Source organism: Delphinus delphis, chromosome 14 (assembly GCF_949987515.2).
Source record: "Delphinus delphis chromosome 14, mDelDel1.2, whole genome shotgun sequence".
NCBI lineage: Eukaryota > Metazoa > Chordata > Mammalia > Artiodactyla > Delphinidae > Delphinus > Delphinus delphis.
Window position 1 is genome coordinate 27,902,094 of NC_082696.1, and position 20,828 is coordinate 27,922,921.

At 38.7% G+C, this 20,828-nt stretch overlaps 1 protein-coding gene across 1 annotated transcript in view; it reads left to right on the plus strand.

Moving 5' to 3' along the window:
• AHI1 (Abelson helper integration site 1) overlaps positions 1-20,828 on the plus strand; it is a 218,894-nt gene that overhangs the window by 191,058 nt on the left and 7,008 nt on the right. The window contains exons 27-30 of the mRNA XM_060029925.1: positions 2,092-2,194; positions 16,245-16,417; positions 19,120-19,384; positions 20,631-20,711. Of these exons, the coding sequence (XP_059885908.1) occupies positions 2,092-2,194; positions 16,245-16,247 (106 nt within the window). The 3' untranslated portion in view covers positions 16,248-16,417; positions 19,120-19,384; positions 20,631-20,711. The remainder of the gene's footprint in view (positions 1-2,091; positions 2,195-16,244; positions 16,418-19,119; positions 19,385-20,630; positions 20,712-20,828) is intronic.

A 20,828-nucleotide genomic window follows, 5' to 3' on the forward strand; every position in this document is an offset into this window, starting at 1 on the left:
GCTCTCAAGGCAGTAAGCTGGGCAGTCATAGGGCTCATCTCATTTATTTTCCATTTCTTGGGTATCACTTTCCTTTGTTGCTTAGGATTCAGTGTCTTGAAAATTATTTCATATGTTTTGCCCAATTTTTTTGGTTGTTTTAGGTGAGCAGTAAATCTGGTCCCTGTTACTTATTCTTGGATGCAAGCAAAAGTCCAGATGTTGTATTTTTCAGGGTAGCTTTCTGTTAGATCATATGTACATTATGAGAAAGAAAAGGTGGAGAGGATCACACGGTCTGATTTTCCCACAGTGATCAGGGAAAGCCAAAGCTGTAAGATAGCATTTAAGTCTTAAAAACCATGTAGAGACAGTGTGAACAAAAAGAAAAGGACCTAGAAGTCAGAAGTATGGCAGGAGCTAAGGCACAATTGCATGAAAGTGCCTGGAATACCCTGAGACTAGCAGGGTACTCTACAGGGTGGGGGAATGCACAGACCAAAAATATATATATACTTTTTAAATTGGGCCTGCCAGCAAGATACAGTCCAGGTCCACTGTGTCTGTAATCTTACCAGTTGCCCAAATACAAAGATTTCACATAAATGTAGATTTCTTATTTCTTCTGAAGTTCTGGACCACAGTTCCACATTCTTTGCTGGCTTCCATCCACTGGAGCTGAGTTAGTGGTCTCCTCCCTAAGATGAGTCATCCACTCTCCAGTTTACCAGGGTCCTGCTGTATTATTCCTGGCTTGCTTTCCTCGCTCTCCTTGTCACCCTGGCATCCACAGACATTTGAATTTTTACTTTAATGCTAAGCTGTAGGTTCCCTGGAGATAGGCAGTAAGTTATCGATGCTTTTTGCTTCAGAACTCAACTTTTCCTTTCTCTCTCATCATTTTCCTCCTTTCTAGACGTACTTTATTTGTTCTTTCATCTTTGTGGCTTCTGAGCCTTTTCCTTCTCAGTCATCTGACTTCATTTTACTTACTTAGACATCTCCATATTAGTCTTCTCGGGCTGCTGTAACAGTACCACCAACTGGGTGGCTTAAACAATGTAAATATTATTTTCATAGTTCTGGAGCCTGGAAATTCAAGATCAAGGTTCCAGCAGGGCTGGTTTCTGGTGAGGCCTCTCTTCCTGCCTTGCAGGTGGCCAGCTTCTTGCTGTGTCCTCACATGGCCTTTCCTCTGTGCATGTGTGGAGAGAAAGAGCTCTCTGGTGTCTCTTCCTCTTCTTATAAGGACACCAGTCCTGTAGCTTAGGGTCTCACCCTTATGACCTCCTTTAATTTTAATTACCTCCATAAAGGCCCGATCTCTAGATATATTCACTTTGGGGGTTAGGGCTTCAGCCTGGGAAGGAATACAATTCAGTCCACAGCAGTCACTGTTCAGTCCTCTTATTGCCTGATTTTGAAATTCTTGTACCTTTTTCAAGCTCTGTTGTGATGTCTCCCACCATTCCTAGACATCCTAGGAAGGGGACACTGCCTTCCATTCTCTGAATTTCCCTTTTTTCATTGTTTTTGTATTTTCTTTTTTCTAACATAACTTGAATTACTAAACACTCATCCACAAAATATTTGTTTTCTATGTTACTGTTACACCATTTGAAAAGCTGCATTCCCCATCTCACAGGTCAGGATATCACTGTTTTCTTATGCATAAACTTCACCCCTTCTTTCACCCCTTCACCCCTTCTTTGTCAGTAAGGAATCTCCTGCTCTTTTACACACACACACACACACACACACACACACACACACACACTTTCTTCTATTTAATTTGATAAAATCTTCCTGGTTTTTCCCAGGCAGCTAATATTTTTCTGAAAGAAGTAAAATCTATTTTATTCTTGTCCCTTGATACAGTAAAAAGGAGCCAAACCAGCTAAGGTTTATTGTCTCTACGTTATTTTCAGTGACTCCCTGCTGCCCACCCACATATATAATCGCTCATATCATCTGTCGAATATTTTTCTCTCAGATCCTCCCCTTTATCTCCCCTTTTTATTCCCACTGCCACTTCCCTAAGTCCGAGCCCCATCTGAGCTATTGCATCAGCTTTCTCACTGGCTCCTTGTCTCCAATCTTCCCCTCCTGCAGTTCTGAGGTGGGCAGAGAACAGAGCCTTGAGGACCACAGACACATCATGGATGTGCAGGGGAAGAAGAACGAGCAAACTGGCCGGAAAGTCACCCTCATAGAGGTAAGAGGAAACCAGGAGACAGTCATGTCACGGAGTCAACAGGAAGGTTTAGGAAAGGCATGGTCAACAAGGACAAGTATCAAAGACAGCAGAAGTAATATAAGGGCTGAAAAATGCCTTTGGGATTTGCAACCAAGAGGCTGTTTGTGACCTGGGAGAAGATGGTTTTGAATGGAGGGTCCTGGAAGCATGAGTCAGATTGTCTCCAGCCCGTAGAGAGAAGGCCTGTCAGGAGAGGCTGCTTCTCCCAGAAGTTGGACTTCAAAGGAAAGAAAAAGCTGTGCAGAAACTAGTGGAAAACACAGGATGTAAGGAAGATCTTTATACAGGAGGGAATGACAGGAATATTTATAACCCCAGAGCAAAGAGCCCCTTGAGAAGAGCCAGTCAAGGTGTAGGATAAGGAGAATAATTAAAAGAGTAGAATTTGAAACAAGAAGGTGGCGCTACTTTCTCCACTGAGACAGGTAAGTGAGACAAAATGAGTTTGAATGATGATGTTTTCTGGTGAGAGATAAAGTATAAGAAGGACAGGAAAAGACTTTCTAAAGAAGGCGGCCTCCGTTTTCTCTATTACTAGAAGTGAAGTTTGTCTGCTGACAGTGAAAATGTTAAGCTCTATCACGTACACTTTTATGAAATTGATACTTAATGAGAATTAGATTCAAATTTTTCATAAGTATTTTTAGATTTGGATGGCAAAAAATAAAATCTCATTATACAGAAAGTTTATAAATCAATAGTTTTATAATCATGGGTGTTAAGGAATAACTTTTTATCACTGATACCAAAATCGGAAAACATATTTTGAAACAGATTTTTAGCTCTAAATAATAGAAACTTTAAAATCATTTATGTCAGAGAGAAAAAAATGCCATAAGCAGAATCTAAAAACAACCAATAAGCTGGGATCAGGAAGAATTTCACAAAACATGTGACAGACGAAGCGTTAATACCCTTAACTTATAAAAAGCTCTAAAAAGTCAAAAGGGAAAAGAAGTATATCAGTAGGAGAACTGGCAAACGGGGTGCACAGGACGTTCTTAAAGGGATATATGTGTGTGTATATATATATATATATATATATATAAAACAGTGAACATACGAAAAATGTCCAATTACAGTGATCGAATTAATAGAAATTAAAACAATAAATGAGATGGTATTTTTCCCTCAGAAAATGGCAGCAGGCTTCAAACTGATACAACCTTGTGTTGATGAGAGTATGGGGAGGTGGGTTTCCTCATATGCTGCTGATAATAGTATATATTAAAACAATCCTTTGTGGAGTATAGCTTGGTAATACTTGTTTATTTTAAGCTTTCAAATTGTTCATGTCTTTTGACCTGAATATTCTACTTCCAGGAATTTACTGTAGGAAAATGTTTAAGTATACATGCGGAGATTCAGTTAAAAGGCTACTCCTTCAAGCAGTGTTTTAAAAATAGAAGGAAAAAAATTCAATTTCTATGAATAAAGGATTGATTAACTTACTTTTTAAAAATTTATTTATTATCATTTTTTTTTTGGCTGAGTTGAGTCTTTGTTGCTGCGTGCAAGGCTTTCTCTAGTTGTGGCGAGCGGGGGCTACTCTCCGTTGTGGTACGCGGGCTTCTCATTGCAGTGGCTTCTCTTGTTGCGGAGCACGGGCTCTAGGCATCCGGGCTTCGTTAATTGTGGCATGAGGGCTCAGTAGTTGTGGCTTGCGGGCTCTAGAGCGCAGGTTCAGTAGTTGTGGCGCACGGGCTTAGTTGCTTCACGACATGTGGGATCTTCCTGAACCAGAGCTCAAACCCGTGTCCCCTGCATTGGCAGGCGGAGTCTTAACCACTGTGCCACGAGGGAAGCCCAGGATTGATTAAATTATGAAGCATTTATGTAATAGAACACCATGTGAGAACACCATGTGACTATTTCAAATAGTGAAAATATTATAGGAGTATGTTCATAGATGTGGAAGGAATGATGAAAAATTTTTAAGTTAAAAGAGGATGATTATAAAATAGTTTTTATATAACATATGCATAAAATATGGAACAATATACATCAATAAATGTCAGTAGTTATCACTAAGTGGTGGAATTGTAGTGATTTTTTTTCCTTCATTTTACTGTGTGTATTTTCTAATTTTTCTACTCAGCATATATTGATATATATATATACACTTGATCATTTCTTTTTTTTCTTTGCTTTTTGTTTTTTTATTTATTTTTTATACAGCAGATTCTTATTACGTATCTATTTTATACATATTAGTGTATATATGGCAATCTCAATCTCCCAATTCATCCCACCACTGCCCCCCGCATTCCCCCCTTGGTGTCCACACGTTTGTTCTCCACATCTGTGTCTCTGTTTCTACCTTGCAAACCAGTTCATTGTACCATTTTTCTAGATTTCACATATATGCGTTAATATAAGGTATTTGTTTTTCTCTAACTTCACTCTGTATGACAGTCTCTAGGTCCATCCACGTCTCTACAAATGACCCAATTTCGTTTCTTTTTATGGCTGAGTAATATTCCTTTGTATATATGTACCACATCTTCTTTATCTATTCGTCTGCCGATGGGCATTTAGGTTGCTTCCATGACTTGGCTATTGTAGATAGTGCTGCAGTGAACTTTGGGGTGCATATGTCTTTTCAAATTATGGTTTTCTCTGGGTAGATGCCCAGTAGTGCGATTGCTGGATCATATGGTAATTCTATTTTTAGTTTTTTAAGAAACCTGCATGCTGTTCTCCATAGTGGCTGTATCAATTTACATTCCCATCAACAGTGCAAGAAGCTTCCCTCTTCTCCACACCCTCTCCAGCATTTGTTGTTTGTAAATTTTCTGATGATGCCCATGCTAACCGGTGTGAGGTGATACTTCACTGTAGTTTTGATTTGCATTTCTCTAATAATTAGTGATGTTGAGCAGCTTTTCATGTGCCTCTTGGCCATCTGTATGTCTTCTTTGGAGAAATGTCTATTTAGGTCTTCTCTCCGTTTTTTGATTGTTGTTTGTTTTTTTAATACTGAGCTGCATGAGCTGTTCATATATTTTGGAGATTAATCCTTTGTTGATTCGTTTGCAAATATTTTCTCCCATTCTGAGGGTTGTCTTTTCGTCTTGTTTATACTTTCCTTTGCTGTGTAAAAGCTTTTAAGTTTCATTAGGCTCCATTTGTTTCTTTTTTTTTTTAATTTACATTACTCTAGGAGGTGGGTCAAAAAAGATCTTGCTGTGACTTATGTCAAAGAGTGTTATTCCTGTATTTTCCTCTAAAAGTTTTGTAGTATCTGGTCTTACATTTAGGTATTTAATCCACTTTGAGATTATTTTTGTATATACAGTTAGGGATTGTTCTAATTTCATTCTTTTACATGTAGCTGTCCAGATTTCCCAGCACCACTTGTTGAAGAGACTGTCTTTTCTCCATTGTATATCCTTGGCTCCTTTGTCATAGATTAGTTGACCATAGGTGTGTGGGTTTATCTCTGGGTTTTCTATCCTGTTCCATTGATGTATATTTCTGTTTTTTTTTGCCAGTACCATACTGTCTTGATTACTGTAGCTTTGTAGTATAATCTGAAGTCAGAGAGTCTGATTTCTCCAGCTCCGTTTTTTTCCCTCAAGATTGCTTTGGCAATTAGGGATCTTTTCTGTCTCCCTACAGATTTTAAGATTTTTTGTTCTAGCTCTGTAAAAAATGCCATTGGCAATTTGATAGGGATTGCACTGAATCTGTAGATTGCTTTGGGTAGTATAGTCATTTTCACAATATTGATTCTTCCAATCCAAGAACATGGTATATCTCTCTATCTGTTTATACTTGATCATTTCTTTTAAAACAAAAGTAATTTTGGAAATTTTTTACTACAGCCCATTCTTTATGCATTTAAAGAAATCAAGGTCTGAGAGTCAGAGTTAAAAAATGCCTGAACTAGGACTTGATCTTCTGGCTCCAAGTTCAGAGTTATTTCTGTTACAAATGCTTTGCCTTTTTCCCTTTTTTTTTAACATCTTTACTGCAGTATGATTGCTTTACCATGGTGTGTTAGTCTCTGCTTTATAACAAAGTGAATCAGCTATACATGCACATATATCCCCATATATCCTCCCTCTTGTGTCTCCCTCCCAACCTCCCTATCCCACCCCTCTAGGTAGTCACACAGCACCAAGCTGATCTCCCTGTGCTATGTGGCTGCTTCCCATTACCTGTCTGTTTTACATTTGGTAGTGTATATTTGTCCATGCCACTCTCTCACTTCATCCCAGCTTACCCTTCCCCCTCCCCATCTCCTCAAGTCCATTCTCTACGTCTGTGTCTTTATCCTGTCCTGCCCCTAGGTTTTTCAAAACTCTTTTTTTTCCTTTAGCTTCCATATATATGTGTTAGCATACGGTATTTGTTTTTCTCTTTCTGACTTACTTCACTCTGTATGACAGACTCTAGGTCCATCCACATCACTACAAGTAACTCAGTTTCATTTCTTTTTATGGCTGAGTAATATTCCATTGTATATATGTGCCACATCATCTTTATGCATTCATCTGTCAGTGGACACTTAGGTTGCTACCATGTCCTGGCTATTGTAAATAGAGCTGCAATGAACGTTTTGGTACATGACGCTTTTTGAATTATGGTCTTCTCAGGGTATATGCCCAGTAGTGTGATTGCTGGGTCATATGGTAGTTCTACTTTTAGTTTTTTAAGGAACCTCCATACTGTTCTGCATAGTGGCTGTATCAATTTACATTCCCACCAACAGTGCAAGAGAGTTCCCTTTGCTCCACACCCTCTCCAGCATTTATTGTTTGTAGATTTTTTGACGATGGCCATTCTGACTGGTGTGAAGTTATACCTCATTGTAGTTTTGATTTGCATTTCTCTAATGATTAGTGATGTTGAGCATCCTTTCATGAGTTTGTTGGTGATCTGTATATCTTCTTTGGAGAAATGTCTGTTTAGGTCTTCTGCCCATTTTTGGATTGGGATGTTTGTTTTTTTGATATTGAGCTGTGTGAGATGCTTGTATATTTTGGAGATTAATCCTTTGTCAGTTTCTTCATTTGCAACTATTCTGAGGGTTGTCTTTTCATCTTTTTTATAGTTTCCTTTGCTGTGCAAAAGCTTTTAAGTTTTGTTAATTCCCATTTGTTTATTTTTGTTTTTATTTCCATTTCGCTAGGATGTGGGTCAAAAAGGATCTTGCTGTGATTTATGTCATAGAGTGTTCTGCCCATGTTTTCCTTTAACAGTTTTATAGTATCCGGCTTTACATTTAGGTCTTTAATCCATTTTGAGTTTATTTTTGTGTATCGTGTTAGGGAGTGTTCTAATTTTCATTCTTCTACATGTAGCTGTCCAGTTTTCCCAGCACCACTTATTGAAGAGGCTCTCTTTTCTCCACAGTATATTCTTGCCTCCTTTATCAAAGATAAGGTGACCATATGTGTGTGGCATTATCTCTGGGCTTTCTATCCTGTTCCACTGATCCATATTGCTGTTTTCGTGCCAGTACCATACTGTCTTGATTACTGTAGCTTTGCAGTATAGTCTGAAGTCCAGGAGCCTGATTCCTCCAGCTCCATTTTTCTTTCTCAAGATGGCTTTTGCTCTTTGGGGTCTTTTTGTGTTTCCATACAAATTGTGAAATTTTTTTGTACTAGTTCTGTGAAAAATGCCATTGGTAGTTTGATAGAGATTGCATGAATATATAGATTGCTTTGGGTAGTATACTCATTTTCACAGTGTTGATTCTTCCAATCCAAGAACATCGTATATCTATCTGTTTGTATCATCTTTAATTTCTTTCATCATTGTCTTACAGTTTTCTGCATATAGGTCTTTTGTCTCCTTAGGTAGGTTTATTCCCAGTTATTTTATTCTTTTTGCTGCAGTGGTAAGTGGGACTGTTTCCTTATTTTCTCTTTCTGATTTTTCATTATTAGTGTATAGGAATGCAAGAGATTTCTGTGCCTTAATGTTGTATCCTGTTACTTTACCAAATTCATTGATTAGCTCTAGTGGTTTTCTGGTAGCATCTTTAGGATTCTCTGTGTATAGTACCATGTCATCTGCAAACAGTGACAGTTTTAATTCATCTTTTTCTGACTTGGACTCCTGTTATTTCTTTTTCTTCTCTGATTGCTGTGGCTAAAACTTCCAAAACTATGTTGAATAATGGTGGTGAGAGTGGGCAACCTTGTCTTGTTCCTGATCTTAGTGGAAATGGTTTCAGTTTTTCACCATTGAGAACAATGTTGGCTGTGCGTTTGTCTTATATGGCCTTTATTATGTTGAGGTACGTTCCCTCTGTGCCTACTTTCTGGAAGGTTTTTATCATAAGTGGGTGTTGAATTTTGTCGAAAGCTTTTTCTGCATCTATTGAGATGATCATATAGTTTTTCTCCTTCAGTATTTTCATATGGTGCATCATATTGATTGATTTGCGTGTATTGAGGAATCCTTGCATTCCTGGGATAAACCCCACTTATCATGGTGTATGATCCTTTTAATGTGCTGTTGGATTCTGTTTGCTAGTACTTTGTGGAGGATTTTTGCATCTGTGTTCATCAGTGATATTGGCCTGTAGTTGTCTTTTTTTGTGACATCTTTGTCTGTTTTTGTATCAGGGTGATGGTGGCTTCATAGAAGGAGTTTGGGAGTGTTCCTCCCCTGCTATATTTTGGACGAGTTTGAGAAGGATAGGTGTTAGGTCTTCTCTAAATGTTTGATAGAATTCGCCTATGAAGCCATCTGGTCCTGGGCTTTTGTTTGTTAGAAGTTTTTTAATCACAGTCTCAACTTCAGTGCTTTGATTGGTCTGTTTATATTTTCTGTTTCTTCCTGGTGCAGTCTGGAGAGGTTGTGCTTTCTAAGAATTCCTCCATTTCTCCCAGGTGGTCCATTTTATTGGCATATAGTTGCTTGTGGTAATCTTTCATGATCCTCTGTATTTCTTCAGTGTTAGTTGTTACTTCTCCTGTTTTCATTTCTAAGTCTGTTGATTTGAGTCTTGTCCCTTTTTTTCTTGATGAGTCTGGCTAATGGTTTATCAATTTTGTTTATCTTCTCAAAGAACCAGCTTTTAGTTTTATTGATCTTTGCTATCATTTCCTTCATTTCTTTTTCATTTATTTCTGATCTGGTCTTTATCATTTCTTTCCTTCTGCTAACTTTGGGGGTTTTTTCTTCTTCTTTCTCTAATTGCTTTAGGTGTAAAGTTAGGTTGTTTATTTGAGATGTTTCTTGTTTCTTGAGGTAGGATTGTATTGCTATAAACGTCCCTCTTAGAACTGCTTTTGCTGCATCCCATAGGTTTTGGGTCGTCGTGTTTTCATTGTCATTTGTTTCTAGGTATTTTTTGATTTCCTCTTCGATTTCTTTAGTGATCTCTTGGTTATTTGGTAGAGTACTGTTTAGCCTCCATGTGTTTGTATTTTTTACAGATTTTTTCCTGTAATTGATATCCAGTCTCATAGTGTTGTGGTCAGAAAAGATACTTGGTACGATTTTAATTTTCTTAAGTTTACCAAGGCTTGATTTGTGACCCAAGATATGATCTATCCTGGAGAATGTTCCATGAGCACTTGAGAAGAAAGTATATTCTGTTGTTTTTGGATGGAATGTCCTTTAAATATCAATTAAGTCCATCTTGTTTAATGTGTCATTTAAAGCTTGTGTTTCCTTATTTATTTTCATTTTGGATGATCTGTCCATTGGTGAAAGTGAGGTGTTAAAGTCCCCTACTATGATTGTGTTACTGTCGATTTCCCCTTTTATGGCTGTTAGCATTTGCCTTATGTATTGAGGTGCTCCTATGTTGGGTGCATAAATATTTACAGTTGTTCAATCTTCTTGGATTGATCCCTTGATCATTATGTAGTGTCATTTGTCTCTTGTAATAGTCTTTATTTTAAAGTTTGTTTTGTCTGATATGAGAATTGCTACTCTACCTTTCTTTCGATTTCCATTTGCAAGGAATATCTTTTTTCATCCCCTCACTTTCAGTCTGTATCCCTAGGTCTGAAGTTGTTCTCTTGTAGACAGCATATATATGGGTCTTGTTTTTGAATCCAGTCAGCCAGTCTGTGTCTTTTGGTTGGAGCATTTAAACCATTTACATTTAAGGTAATTATCGATTTATATGTTCCTGTTACCATTTTCTTAATTGTTTTGTCTTTGTTATTGTAGATCTTTTCCTTCTCTTGTGTTTCCTGCCTAGAGAAGTTCCTTTAGCATTTGTTGTAAAGCTGGTTTGGTGGTGCTGAATTCTCTTCGCTTTTGCTTATCTGTAAAGGTTTTAGTTTCTCCGTCTAATCTGAATGAGATCCTTGCTGGGTAGAGTAATCTTGGTTATAGGTTTTTGCCTTTCATCACTTTAAATATGTCCTGACACTCCCTTCTGGCTTGCAGAGTTTCTGGTCAAAGATCAGCTGTTAATCTTATGGGAGTTTCCTTGTATGTTATTTGTTGCCTTTCCCTTGCTGCTTTTAGTAGTTGTTCTTTGTATTTAATTTTTCATAGTTTGATTAATATGTGTCTTGGCGTGTTTCTCCTTGGATTTATCCTTTTGGGACTCTCTGCACTTCCTGGACTTGATTGACTATTTCCTTTCCCATATTAGGGAAGTTTACAACTATAATCCTTCAAATATTTTCTCAGTCCATTTCTTTTTCTCTTCTACTTCTGGGACCCCTATAATTTGAATGTTGGTACATATAATGTCCCAGAGGTCTCTGAGAGTGTCCTCAATTCTTTCCATTCTTTCTTCTTTATTCTGCTCTGCAGTAGTTATTTCCACTACTTTATCTTCCAGGTCACTTATCTGTTCTTCTGCCTCAGTTGTTCTGCTATTGATTCCTTCTAGAGAATTTTAAATTTCATTTATTATGTTGTTCATCATTCTTTGTTCGCTCCTTACTTCTTCTAGGTCCTTGTTAAACATTTCTTGTATTTTCTCCATTCTATTTTCAAGATTTTAGATCATCTTTACTATCATTACTCTGAATTCTTTTTCAGGTAGACTGCCTATTTCTTCTTCATTTGTTTGGTTTGGTGGGTTTTTACCTTGGTCCTTCATCTGCTGTGTATTTCTCTGTCTTCTCATTTTGCTTAACTTACTGTGTTTGGGGTCTCCTTTCTGCAGGCTGCAGGTTTGTAGTTCCCATTGTTTCTGGTTTCTGCTCCAGTGGCTAAGGTTGGTTCAGTGAGTTGTGTAGGCTTCCTGGTGGAGGGGCCTAGTGCCTGTGTTTTTCTGGATGAGGCTGGATCTTGTCTTTCTGGTGGGCAGGGCCACGTCTGGTGGCATGTTTTGGGTTGTCTGTTGCCTTATTATGATTTTAGGCAGCCTCTCTGCTATTGGGTGTGGTTGTGTTCCTGTCTTGCTAGTTGTTTGGCATAGGGTATTCAGCACTGTAGCTTGCTGGTCATTGAGCAGACCTGGGTCTTAGCATTGAGATGGAGATCTCTGGGAGAGCTTTTGTCGTTTGATATTACGTGGAGCCAGGAGGTCTCTTGTGGACCAGTGTCCTGAAGTCGGCTCTCCCACCTCAGAGCCTCAGGCCTGACTCCCAGCCAGAGCACCAAGACTCTGTCAGCCACACGGCTCAGAAGAAAAGGGAGACAAGAAAAGAAAGGAAGGGAGGGAGGGAGGGAGGGAGGAAGGAAGAAAGGAAGGAAGGAAGGAAGGGATAGAAAGGAAGAAAGAAAGAAGAAAAGAAAATATAATAAAATAAATTTACTAAAATAAAAAATAAAATGTAATTTAAAAAAAATGAAAGAAAGAGGGGCTTCCCTGGTGGCGCAGTGGTTGAGAGTCTGCCTGCCAATGCAGGGTATACGGATTCGTGCCCTGGTCCGGGAAGATCCCACATGCTGCGGAGCGGCTGGGCCCGTGAGTTATGGCCACTGAGCCTGCGCGTCCGGAGCCTGTGCTCTGCAACGGGAGAGGCCACAACAGTGAGAGGCCCACGTACCACAAAAGAAAAAAAAAGAAAGAAGAGAGCCACCAAACCTAAAAACAAATCCACCAATGATAACAAGTGCCAAAAACTATACAAAAAAAAAGAAAAAAAAAAACGGACAGACAGAACCGTAGGACAAATGGTAAAAGCAAAGCTATACAGACAAAATCACACAAGCATACATATACACACAAAAAGAGAAAAATGAAAAGATATATATATATGTCTATATATATTTTAAAAAAGGAAGAGAGCAACCAAATCAGTAAACATATCTACCAATGATAATAAGCTCTAAATACTAAACTAATATAAACATAAAACCAGAAACAAGTTAGATGCAGAAAGCAAACCCCAAGTCTACAGTTGCTCCCAAAGTCTACCGCCTCAATTTTGGGATGATTCATTGTCTATTCAGGTATTCCAGAGATGCAGGGTACATCAAGTTGATTGTGGCGATTTAATCTGCTGCTCCTGAGGCTGCTGGGAGAGATTTCCCTTTCTCATCTTTGTTCACACAGCTCCTGGGGCTCAGCTTTGGGTTTGGCCCCGCCTCTGCGTGTAGGTCACCTGAGGGCGTCTGTTCTTTGCTCAGACAGGACGGGGTTAAAGGAGCCGCTGATTCGGGGGCTCTGGCTCACTCAGGCTGGGGGGGAGGGAGGGGCACGGAGTGCGGGGCGGGCCTGCGGAGGCAGAGGCCGGCGTGACGTTGCTGCAGCCTGAGGCGCGCCGTGCGTTCTCCCGGAGGAGTTGACCCTGGATCCAGTGACCCTGGCAGTGGCGGGCTGCACAGGCTCCTCAGAAGGGGGGTGTGGATAGTGACCTGTGCTTGCACACAGGCTTCTTGGTGGCGGCAGCAGCAGCCTTAGCGTCTCATGCCCGTCTCTGGGGTCCGCGCTGTTAGCCGAGGCTCGCGCCCGTCTCTGGAGCTCATTTAGGTGGCTCTCTGAATCCCCTCTCCTCACACACCCTGAAACAGTGGTCTCTTGCCCCTTAAGCAGGTCCAGACCTTTTCCCAGACTCCCTCCCGGCTAGCCGTGGCGCACTAACCCCTTCAGGCTGTGTTCACACCGCCAACCCCAGTTTTCTCCCTGGGATCCGACCCAAGCCCAGTCGTCAGTTCCCAGCCCCCGCCCGCCCCAGCGGGTGAGCAGACAAGCCTCTCGTGCTGGTGAGTGCCGGTTGGCACCGATCCTCTGTGTGGGAATCTGTCCACTTTGCCCTCTGCACCCCTGTGGCTGCACTCTCCCCCGCGGCACCGAAGGTACCCCCTCCGCCACCCGCAGTCTCCGCCCGCGAAGGGGCTTCCTGGTGTGTGGACACCTTTCCTCCTTCACAGCTCCCTCCCACTGGGGCAGGTCCCGTCCCTATTCTTTTGTCTCTGTTTATTCTTTTTTCTTTTGCCCTACCCAGGTACGTGGGGAATTTATTGCCTTTTGGGAGGTCTGAGGTCTTCTGCCAGCGTTCAGTAGGTGTTCTGTAGGGATTGTTCCACATGTAGATGTATTTCTGGTATATTTGTAGGGAGGAAGGTGATCTCCACGTCTCACTCCTCTGCCATCTTGAAGGTCCCTCATGCTTTGCCTTTTAACTCTGATTAAATGGTAAGTACTTGCCGGGCGGGGGCTATAGCATGCTCACATTTTCTCTCCCCAGTACTTAGCCTGGTGTCTGGCCACATAGTAAAACTTCAGGGAATACTCATTGGATTGAATTTCTTGTGGAGTAGGGCCCAGTATTTTTAGGAGTCTTATTTTTCACACATACCATACACACAAACACTAACCTGGTTTCTTACTCATTTTCAAAATCCTGCTGTGAGATTTTCCTTTCTCTTTTCACATGATTTGCCTTTATCGGCCCTCACTCTGTTACTCTCTCCCTCTGTTACGTTACGAGGATACTTTATGAGGAGATACCACAGAGAAAACCTGGGTTTGTTTTCCTGCTGGTGTCTTACTTAGATGACATCTCTTCCCTTGTCAGCAAGTCTCTGCTGCCTCTTAGGTGTTCGGTCCCTGTGCTGTCAGCAGCCATCATCGTGCTGCTGTGTCCCTCTTGCTCGTTCCCTGTTGTCAGAAGGGGGCTGTTCCTTGTCCAAGGTGTGCACTTGGAAGTTTCTTCTCCTTTTCCTTTTATTCTGTCCCCTTTCTCCCTTTCATAGATAGTCTTTGTCATTCTGTATTCAGTGTTCCTTCCTCTTCTTAGTCTGAGTCATTTCCCTTAAATATGTTATCTTTACTGCCTACTTTAGCTTTTTCCAGTTAAGTTTCTCTTCAGGTTCCCCCTCTTGAGGGTCCTCCTGGCTCCTGTGTTTACTTCTCACAATGCAGCCTCAGTCTGATTGATTTAACTTGTCCTACTGTCTTGTGCAGGATCCATCTCACTCGTTTCCAGCTGTTCTCTTCCTCTCCCTCCCTTTTCTGTTTTTCTTCCTTGGTTTTGTCCTACCGCTCTCATAAACTCCTCCTCTCACCCTGTTTGTCTCATTACTCCTCTGAGGTCCTTTACCTTCCTCGCTGTTCCTTGCAGACGTTTATAGGGTCTCTGGGGGACTTGAGCTCAGCATCCATTTGAGCCTTTCCTTCCCCACTTTTGTCAGACCCTAATTTGAGGCAAGTTTTATATGCTGTACCTATATACACACCAGGACAGTATGATGCCCTTTTTTGCCCCTGGTGAGATTGTACCTTACCTCACCATAGCTGTACCATTTTATAGTCTACCTTAGTTGCGTTTGTGAGCATGTTCACTTGAAACATTTTGGGGCTTCTATATATTATATAATACTGGTTTAAAAATTTTAAAATCAGAAAACAAGGACTGACAAAGGATTTTTTTTCCCTCATATGGAAAGGCAGTACAACCATTTATTTAAGATTGGGCCATAAACCATAGCAGAAAAGAATATGAAAAAGAATGTGTGTGTGTAATATATATATATATATATATCCATATATATATATATGTATACACACACACACAATATATGTATAACTGAATCACTTTGCTGTACGGCAGAAATTAACACAACATTGTAAATCAAATGTACTTCAGTAAAATAAATTTAAAAAGTAAAAGATTGGGCCTGTCCCTAAAGGCACAGATGTTCCCTAACCTTCCGGTTTAGGGTTAGGGAATGGTTATCAGCACATCCTTTTTTGCCATGATGCTCTAGCCTCTACTTTTCTCAGGAGTGATCAATGGAATTGACCACCACCTAATCAGCTTGCCATTATCCTTAGAGTGAAGTTGTTTTCTAAGAGCAACCAAATGTTAAACCCTTTCTGTTCAGAAGAAGGACAACAACAGTTTTGTGTAAGTCCAGATACTCATCACTGATATGTAAATAATTGCATCAAAAAATTTCAGGCTCAACCCCTAGTTTATCACCCTCTAGTTTTGGTGTACTTACTACATGGTCTCTAAAGAAGCAACATCTTGTTTCATCTGCCTATTGGTTCTTGACTTTTATTCATGGTATAATTTGTTTTATTTCAAAGCTGCATCTAGATACATAGTTAACCGTCACTACCTTTGTCAGTCAAAAATGCCACATACCATTTTTTGGATTTATTTGAAAAGCTATAATAGTTTACTCACTTCTGAAAGAAGACATAGCCATAGACTAAATGAAAGAGTGCTATTTAATAAAATGGCCTATATGCTTTCCAGTCACTAACCTGAAGCATCTTCCATGACAATTTTTTTTCCAGTGAATGAAGAATGTTATAAACTCTGATTGCCTGCACTTAATTTCTGGAAGTTACTGAGGGTTTGCAGTGCTTATTGTCTGTATTTGAGAAATGTATTTCTTTTTTGCTTAAGTTAACTAGTCAGTGCTGGATCAGGCCTTTAGCAACTGCTGATGACACTAAAAGATGTTAATTTAACTGTATGTTCAAGAGGCAAGCTAGAAGTTAATTCTAGAAGTTAAACTAGAAGTACGTTCAAGAAGACAAATTAGTATTTTGGTCGTGTGTGTGTGTGTGTTTTATTACTTGTGCTGTTGCCTGGGCATGCCAAGATTTGTTGTAACTAGAAGGTATTGTTTAAGTTCATTTAGTACATTTTGTGTCATTTTCTTCTAGTAAAGAGCTGAAGAAGAATGAAGGGGCAAGGAACCAAATATACAGAAATGAAATGACAAATTAAACCAAATGGAATTTCTCTTCAGAGTTCAGAAATTTCAGATGGCCAGGAAGAAAGGAAGGCTCTACTATTTCTTATCCTTATGAAAGAATCTAGAAAAATCAGAAGCAAGGTATGGGTGGAAAAATAAATGTGGCCTTTTGAAAAGCTTAATTGTTATAAACCATTGTGTTTGCTGTTGATCAAAGTATTGGTACTTGTATTTATTAGTAACTGCATCAAAATTACATTACCATTCTTGGAAAAATCAATAAAGAAAAACCATAATTGCCACACAGCAAATATGAGGAAAAAGTGTTTGCATTGTTAGGATGTCCATAAAGTAATCATTTAATATTATATCTGTAATGTGGTTCTGTGTGTGATGATATACTCAGAATATGAAATATCTGCTATTTAAATTTAACTTTATTTAAAATAAAGATAAGCAGCTTCAGGATTTTGTGTATTCAAAATGGTCCAAGTAAGAAAGGCATTAAAAGGTAACAAATGTTTACCTTGTTTTTAAATTTTTGTTTTTAAATTTTTTAATTTGTTTTTAAATTTTTACATTGAATTATTTATTTCTTTAGTTCCAGAGTAACAGTGTCATTACTATGTGACCATATATTTTGAAGTGAGATGTTATAAAATGGGAAAGTTCATCTCTTTGTTTCTCACTTGACTCTTCTTAAAACTGTGTGATTTTAAGTCTGTCAATAAAATATTTAACTTCAAGAAGGTCAAAACTAATATAAAATTAGAAAACTTATTTACCAAATTAGACAATTGATTCCATTAAAGTAAGAAGTGAGAAAAACAGTGTTGGGCATTGAGGTGTAAATTTTGCCCAGATGTATACCGGATGTGAAAAATCTTCTAGTAGAAATATATTTGACTCTTACCCCTGCACATGTTGTAGAGGCATGAAAATTGGTAAACTTGCCCGTGCTGTGTAGCACTTGGGGGGAGGGGGGTATTTTTGAAAGTGGTGAGTGGCATTGATGACTGCTGAAGCCCTCAGCCATTAGCACAGAAATGTGTTCCGATAGTACCAAGCTCCCCTGTTCTAGATGCACACGTCTGTGCTTCAGGTACAGCTGGACCCAGCCAGCTTGAGTCACCCTTGTACAGGCTTGTTTTTTCTTTCTTGTTAATGCACTTGATAATGAAAAAAATAAAAATATGTGACTCTCTGCAGTTTCAGCTCATAGTTTTGAGATGTGTGTAGATTCTCTGATTTTGGTTTTAATCACAAAGAATTTCAGCAAGTTGCAAAATGATTTTAAATCAAGACAATAATAAAATAATATGTCAGAGGAGCTAAACATTTGCTGAAATCCCAATGTTCATATGAAAAATAAAGGGTTATTTTTATATTGTAACTACTGAAGGCAAAACAATTGAGGCAAACACCAGGAAAAGTTGTTTCTACTCAAAGCCCATTTCTTTTCTTTTTTGTCCTGTTGACAAAGCAAGATTTGGGTTATGTTTGTGAATAGATTAATTATTATTAATTAATAATCTTCACCACCTTCTAAGATGAGATGGGGTGGGGGAGACCATAAGAGTGCCCTCCAAGTAATAAGTCCAAATTATAATCAAGCAGAGAAATCAGACTATTTACTTAGTAATAAATTAACTTTGTTTTATTTTTATCCTAAAATTATTGAATTCTATCCCATTTTATAGTCTCTTTTCTACAAACAAGTAGCAATTTGACACTATCTTTTCTAGATAATAAATAATGTCATTCTTACAAATTAATTTCCCAATTATTGATTCTACTCTGTCTTGAAGATTCGAGTTTCTTCGGTATCAAAACTATACAATGAATAGGATTTGCAAAGCTAGAATAAAAAGCAAGTTTTAAAAAGATTTAAAACTTGAAATATTTTACACCATGAATGCAAATTCATGTTTAAGATGCACCTTTTAAATATGAAATCAGTGTTTTAAATGGTTAACACTTGCTACTTTTGAAACCTTTCGTAAGGTTTCTTTCCAAAAAAAATGGATACTTGACATTAATTTTATTTTTCAGTTACAGAAAAGTTTTATTAGAGAAAGATATTTTCTCTTTAGGAAGTTCAGCAAGACTATCTGGGAAATAACTTATCATTTTATAACTTTATATGTCATGTTATTTTAGTCATATATTTAACTCACAACTATTTTTCAGAGGGTTAGAAAGTTCTAGAAACTATATAAAAAACTCATGACCTTATACTTTTATACGTATTTCAATGATTTCCATCTGAGGTCCATATCTGTTAAGTAGATTATGGGAACATTTTTCACTAGTCCAACTTTTGAAGCTCTATATTTGTTGATTTCTACCTCATTGGACTTGACTACAGAAGAGATTCCCCAAATCTTCACTTTATGTACGTGACCTCATTCAGTCCTCACTTCAAACCCAGGAGGAAGATAAAATCTACCCTGCCCTGCAAATAAGGAAACCGGGGCTTTGAAAGTTAAGCAACTTGTCCAAGTGCACACGGTCAGTCAGTGTGTTGCTTGCTGTCCATGGAGGTTTGTCATACTCCACTGGGGCACCTCAAAGGTCCCCACCCACCTCAGGTGCTGGGTGCAGTGAGCCAATAGCACCTAGAGTTGGTCTCCAGCCCACACAGAGTAAGGAAGCAACCTGATGAACGTACAACCACACTCAGAGACTAGAAACATCTCATATGTCTTCCATGCAGCCGTGACCTACATAAAATGAAATACCATATCTGAGTGAATTTTTTTTAAAAAAACTGATAATGTCTTTACCCCATATTTGTTTTGCAAAATCTTTACTCCATACTCTAATTCTTACATTTTTTTAAGGAATCGATTCTGTGGACTCAAACTAACACATGGACAGTAACATTTTATTCAAGAAACAGTATCCCAGTCACATAAGAGAAAATAAAAACATCAAGAGTCACGTCAATCAAAAGGCTCTGTTGAGTGGCAAACTCAGTCTGTGGATGGACCCAATTATCTGCAGGCGAACTGAATGTCAGCATCATTTAGGGTTAACAATGGACCAGCTAGGCAAAAGCAGACAGCTACTCTCTGCAGAGACCCGGAAAGCAAACTTGGTAATGAGGTACTTCATTCATCATATCCTTCTGCTCTAATTATTAAAGTGAATAGGGAATACTTTAACTTAAGGCGGGAACTGGATAACATAAAAACATCTGTTTTGTAAACACAAAGAATGCTTTTTTTCTAATGATCTCTTCACATCTACATCAAGCATATGTTGTGAGCCCCCTGTTTTCGAAAGTTGCTCTTCTAACACCTCAAATTCATTCTGATTGTGGATGGGTTATTTTGATTGTCTCAGAAAGTTAGGGAGGATGAAGCTGCTAAGAATCTACAGTTTTACTATCTACTCACAATCTAAAGAGGGGAAGGGTGTCATAAGTAAGTACATCTATAACCATGCATAACACATGTTCTATTACTTGTGTCAGAATGGTCCAACTATATATCCTTCAATGTCATTCATCTCTAAAAGTACTAAACAATCTGATTTTTACTCATTCTAGTTCACTTTTTCTTAACTGATCACTTGGATCCTTGTGAAGAATTGTGAAAGAATTTGGTAGAGGAAAATGTAGGATTTTTTTTTTTATACAGCAATTATATAAGTAAACATATATTGCCAATCTTTAAAGTTGCTTGGAACGAGCTGATTTACTGTTGAGAGGGAACAATTATAGTTAAGAAAAAAAAAATACAAAAGGAGGAAAAGGCAAGAAGGCGAGGAAAATAGCTTGTTGCTGGAGCAAAAATGAACAACTGAAGCTTGTGAAAAAGCAGTCGCTAGACCAAAGGAAGAAGGTTCCCTGGAGAAAAACGTGGTCGCTACGGTTCAGTTTTTCAGTGATTTCAACTGAGAATCAGTAGTTAATTTTTTTTCTGTTTAATTTGTTCATGGGACCATTTTATGTAAACACTCCACACAACTTTTTCCGGAGCTACAGTTATTCGATTTAAAGTAAGTGGAAGATGGCTAAGCACGGTGATGTTTTTAACATCCCTGCCTGTTATACAGAAGAAGTTAATGTTCAGAAGTATCTGCCATGCTACTTTTAGCAACTAAATATTTCCATCGTGGTAAAGAAATGTCAGTGAAATCTATGCACTTTAAGAACATCAAATTCTTATACTTATCATGTGTGCAGGCAGAGTACATAATAAGCTAGTCTATAGCAGCTGTAAATTTCTGAGGATTTATCTAACCACAAATACATTGAAATGGGGAAACGGGGCTATATTAAACTATGCAAGATGCTGCTGGAGCTTTGCCATTTCTGCAACATCCTGTAATTAATTTCTCATGACAGGTCTGGCAAACTGAAACATCCAATACACTTGCGACAGACAGACTAGAGTTGCTGCAAATCCTACAGTCCCATGAAGTGAAGGTAGTTTTTTTCTTTCAAACATGAATATAGCTCTGTTTAGAGTGTCCCGTAGCCAAGGACAAATTTGTCACTTTTTAATTCCAAAATAAAGAAGGTCTAGAATATAGAAAAGATCCT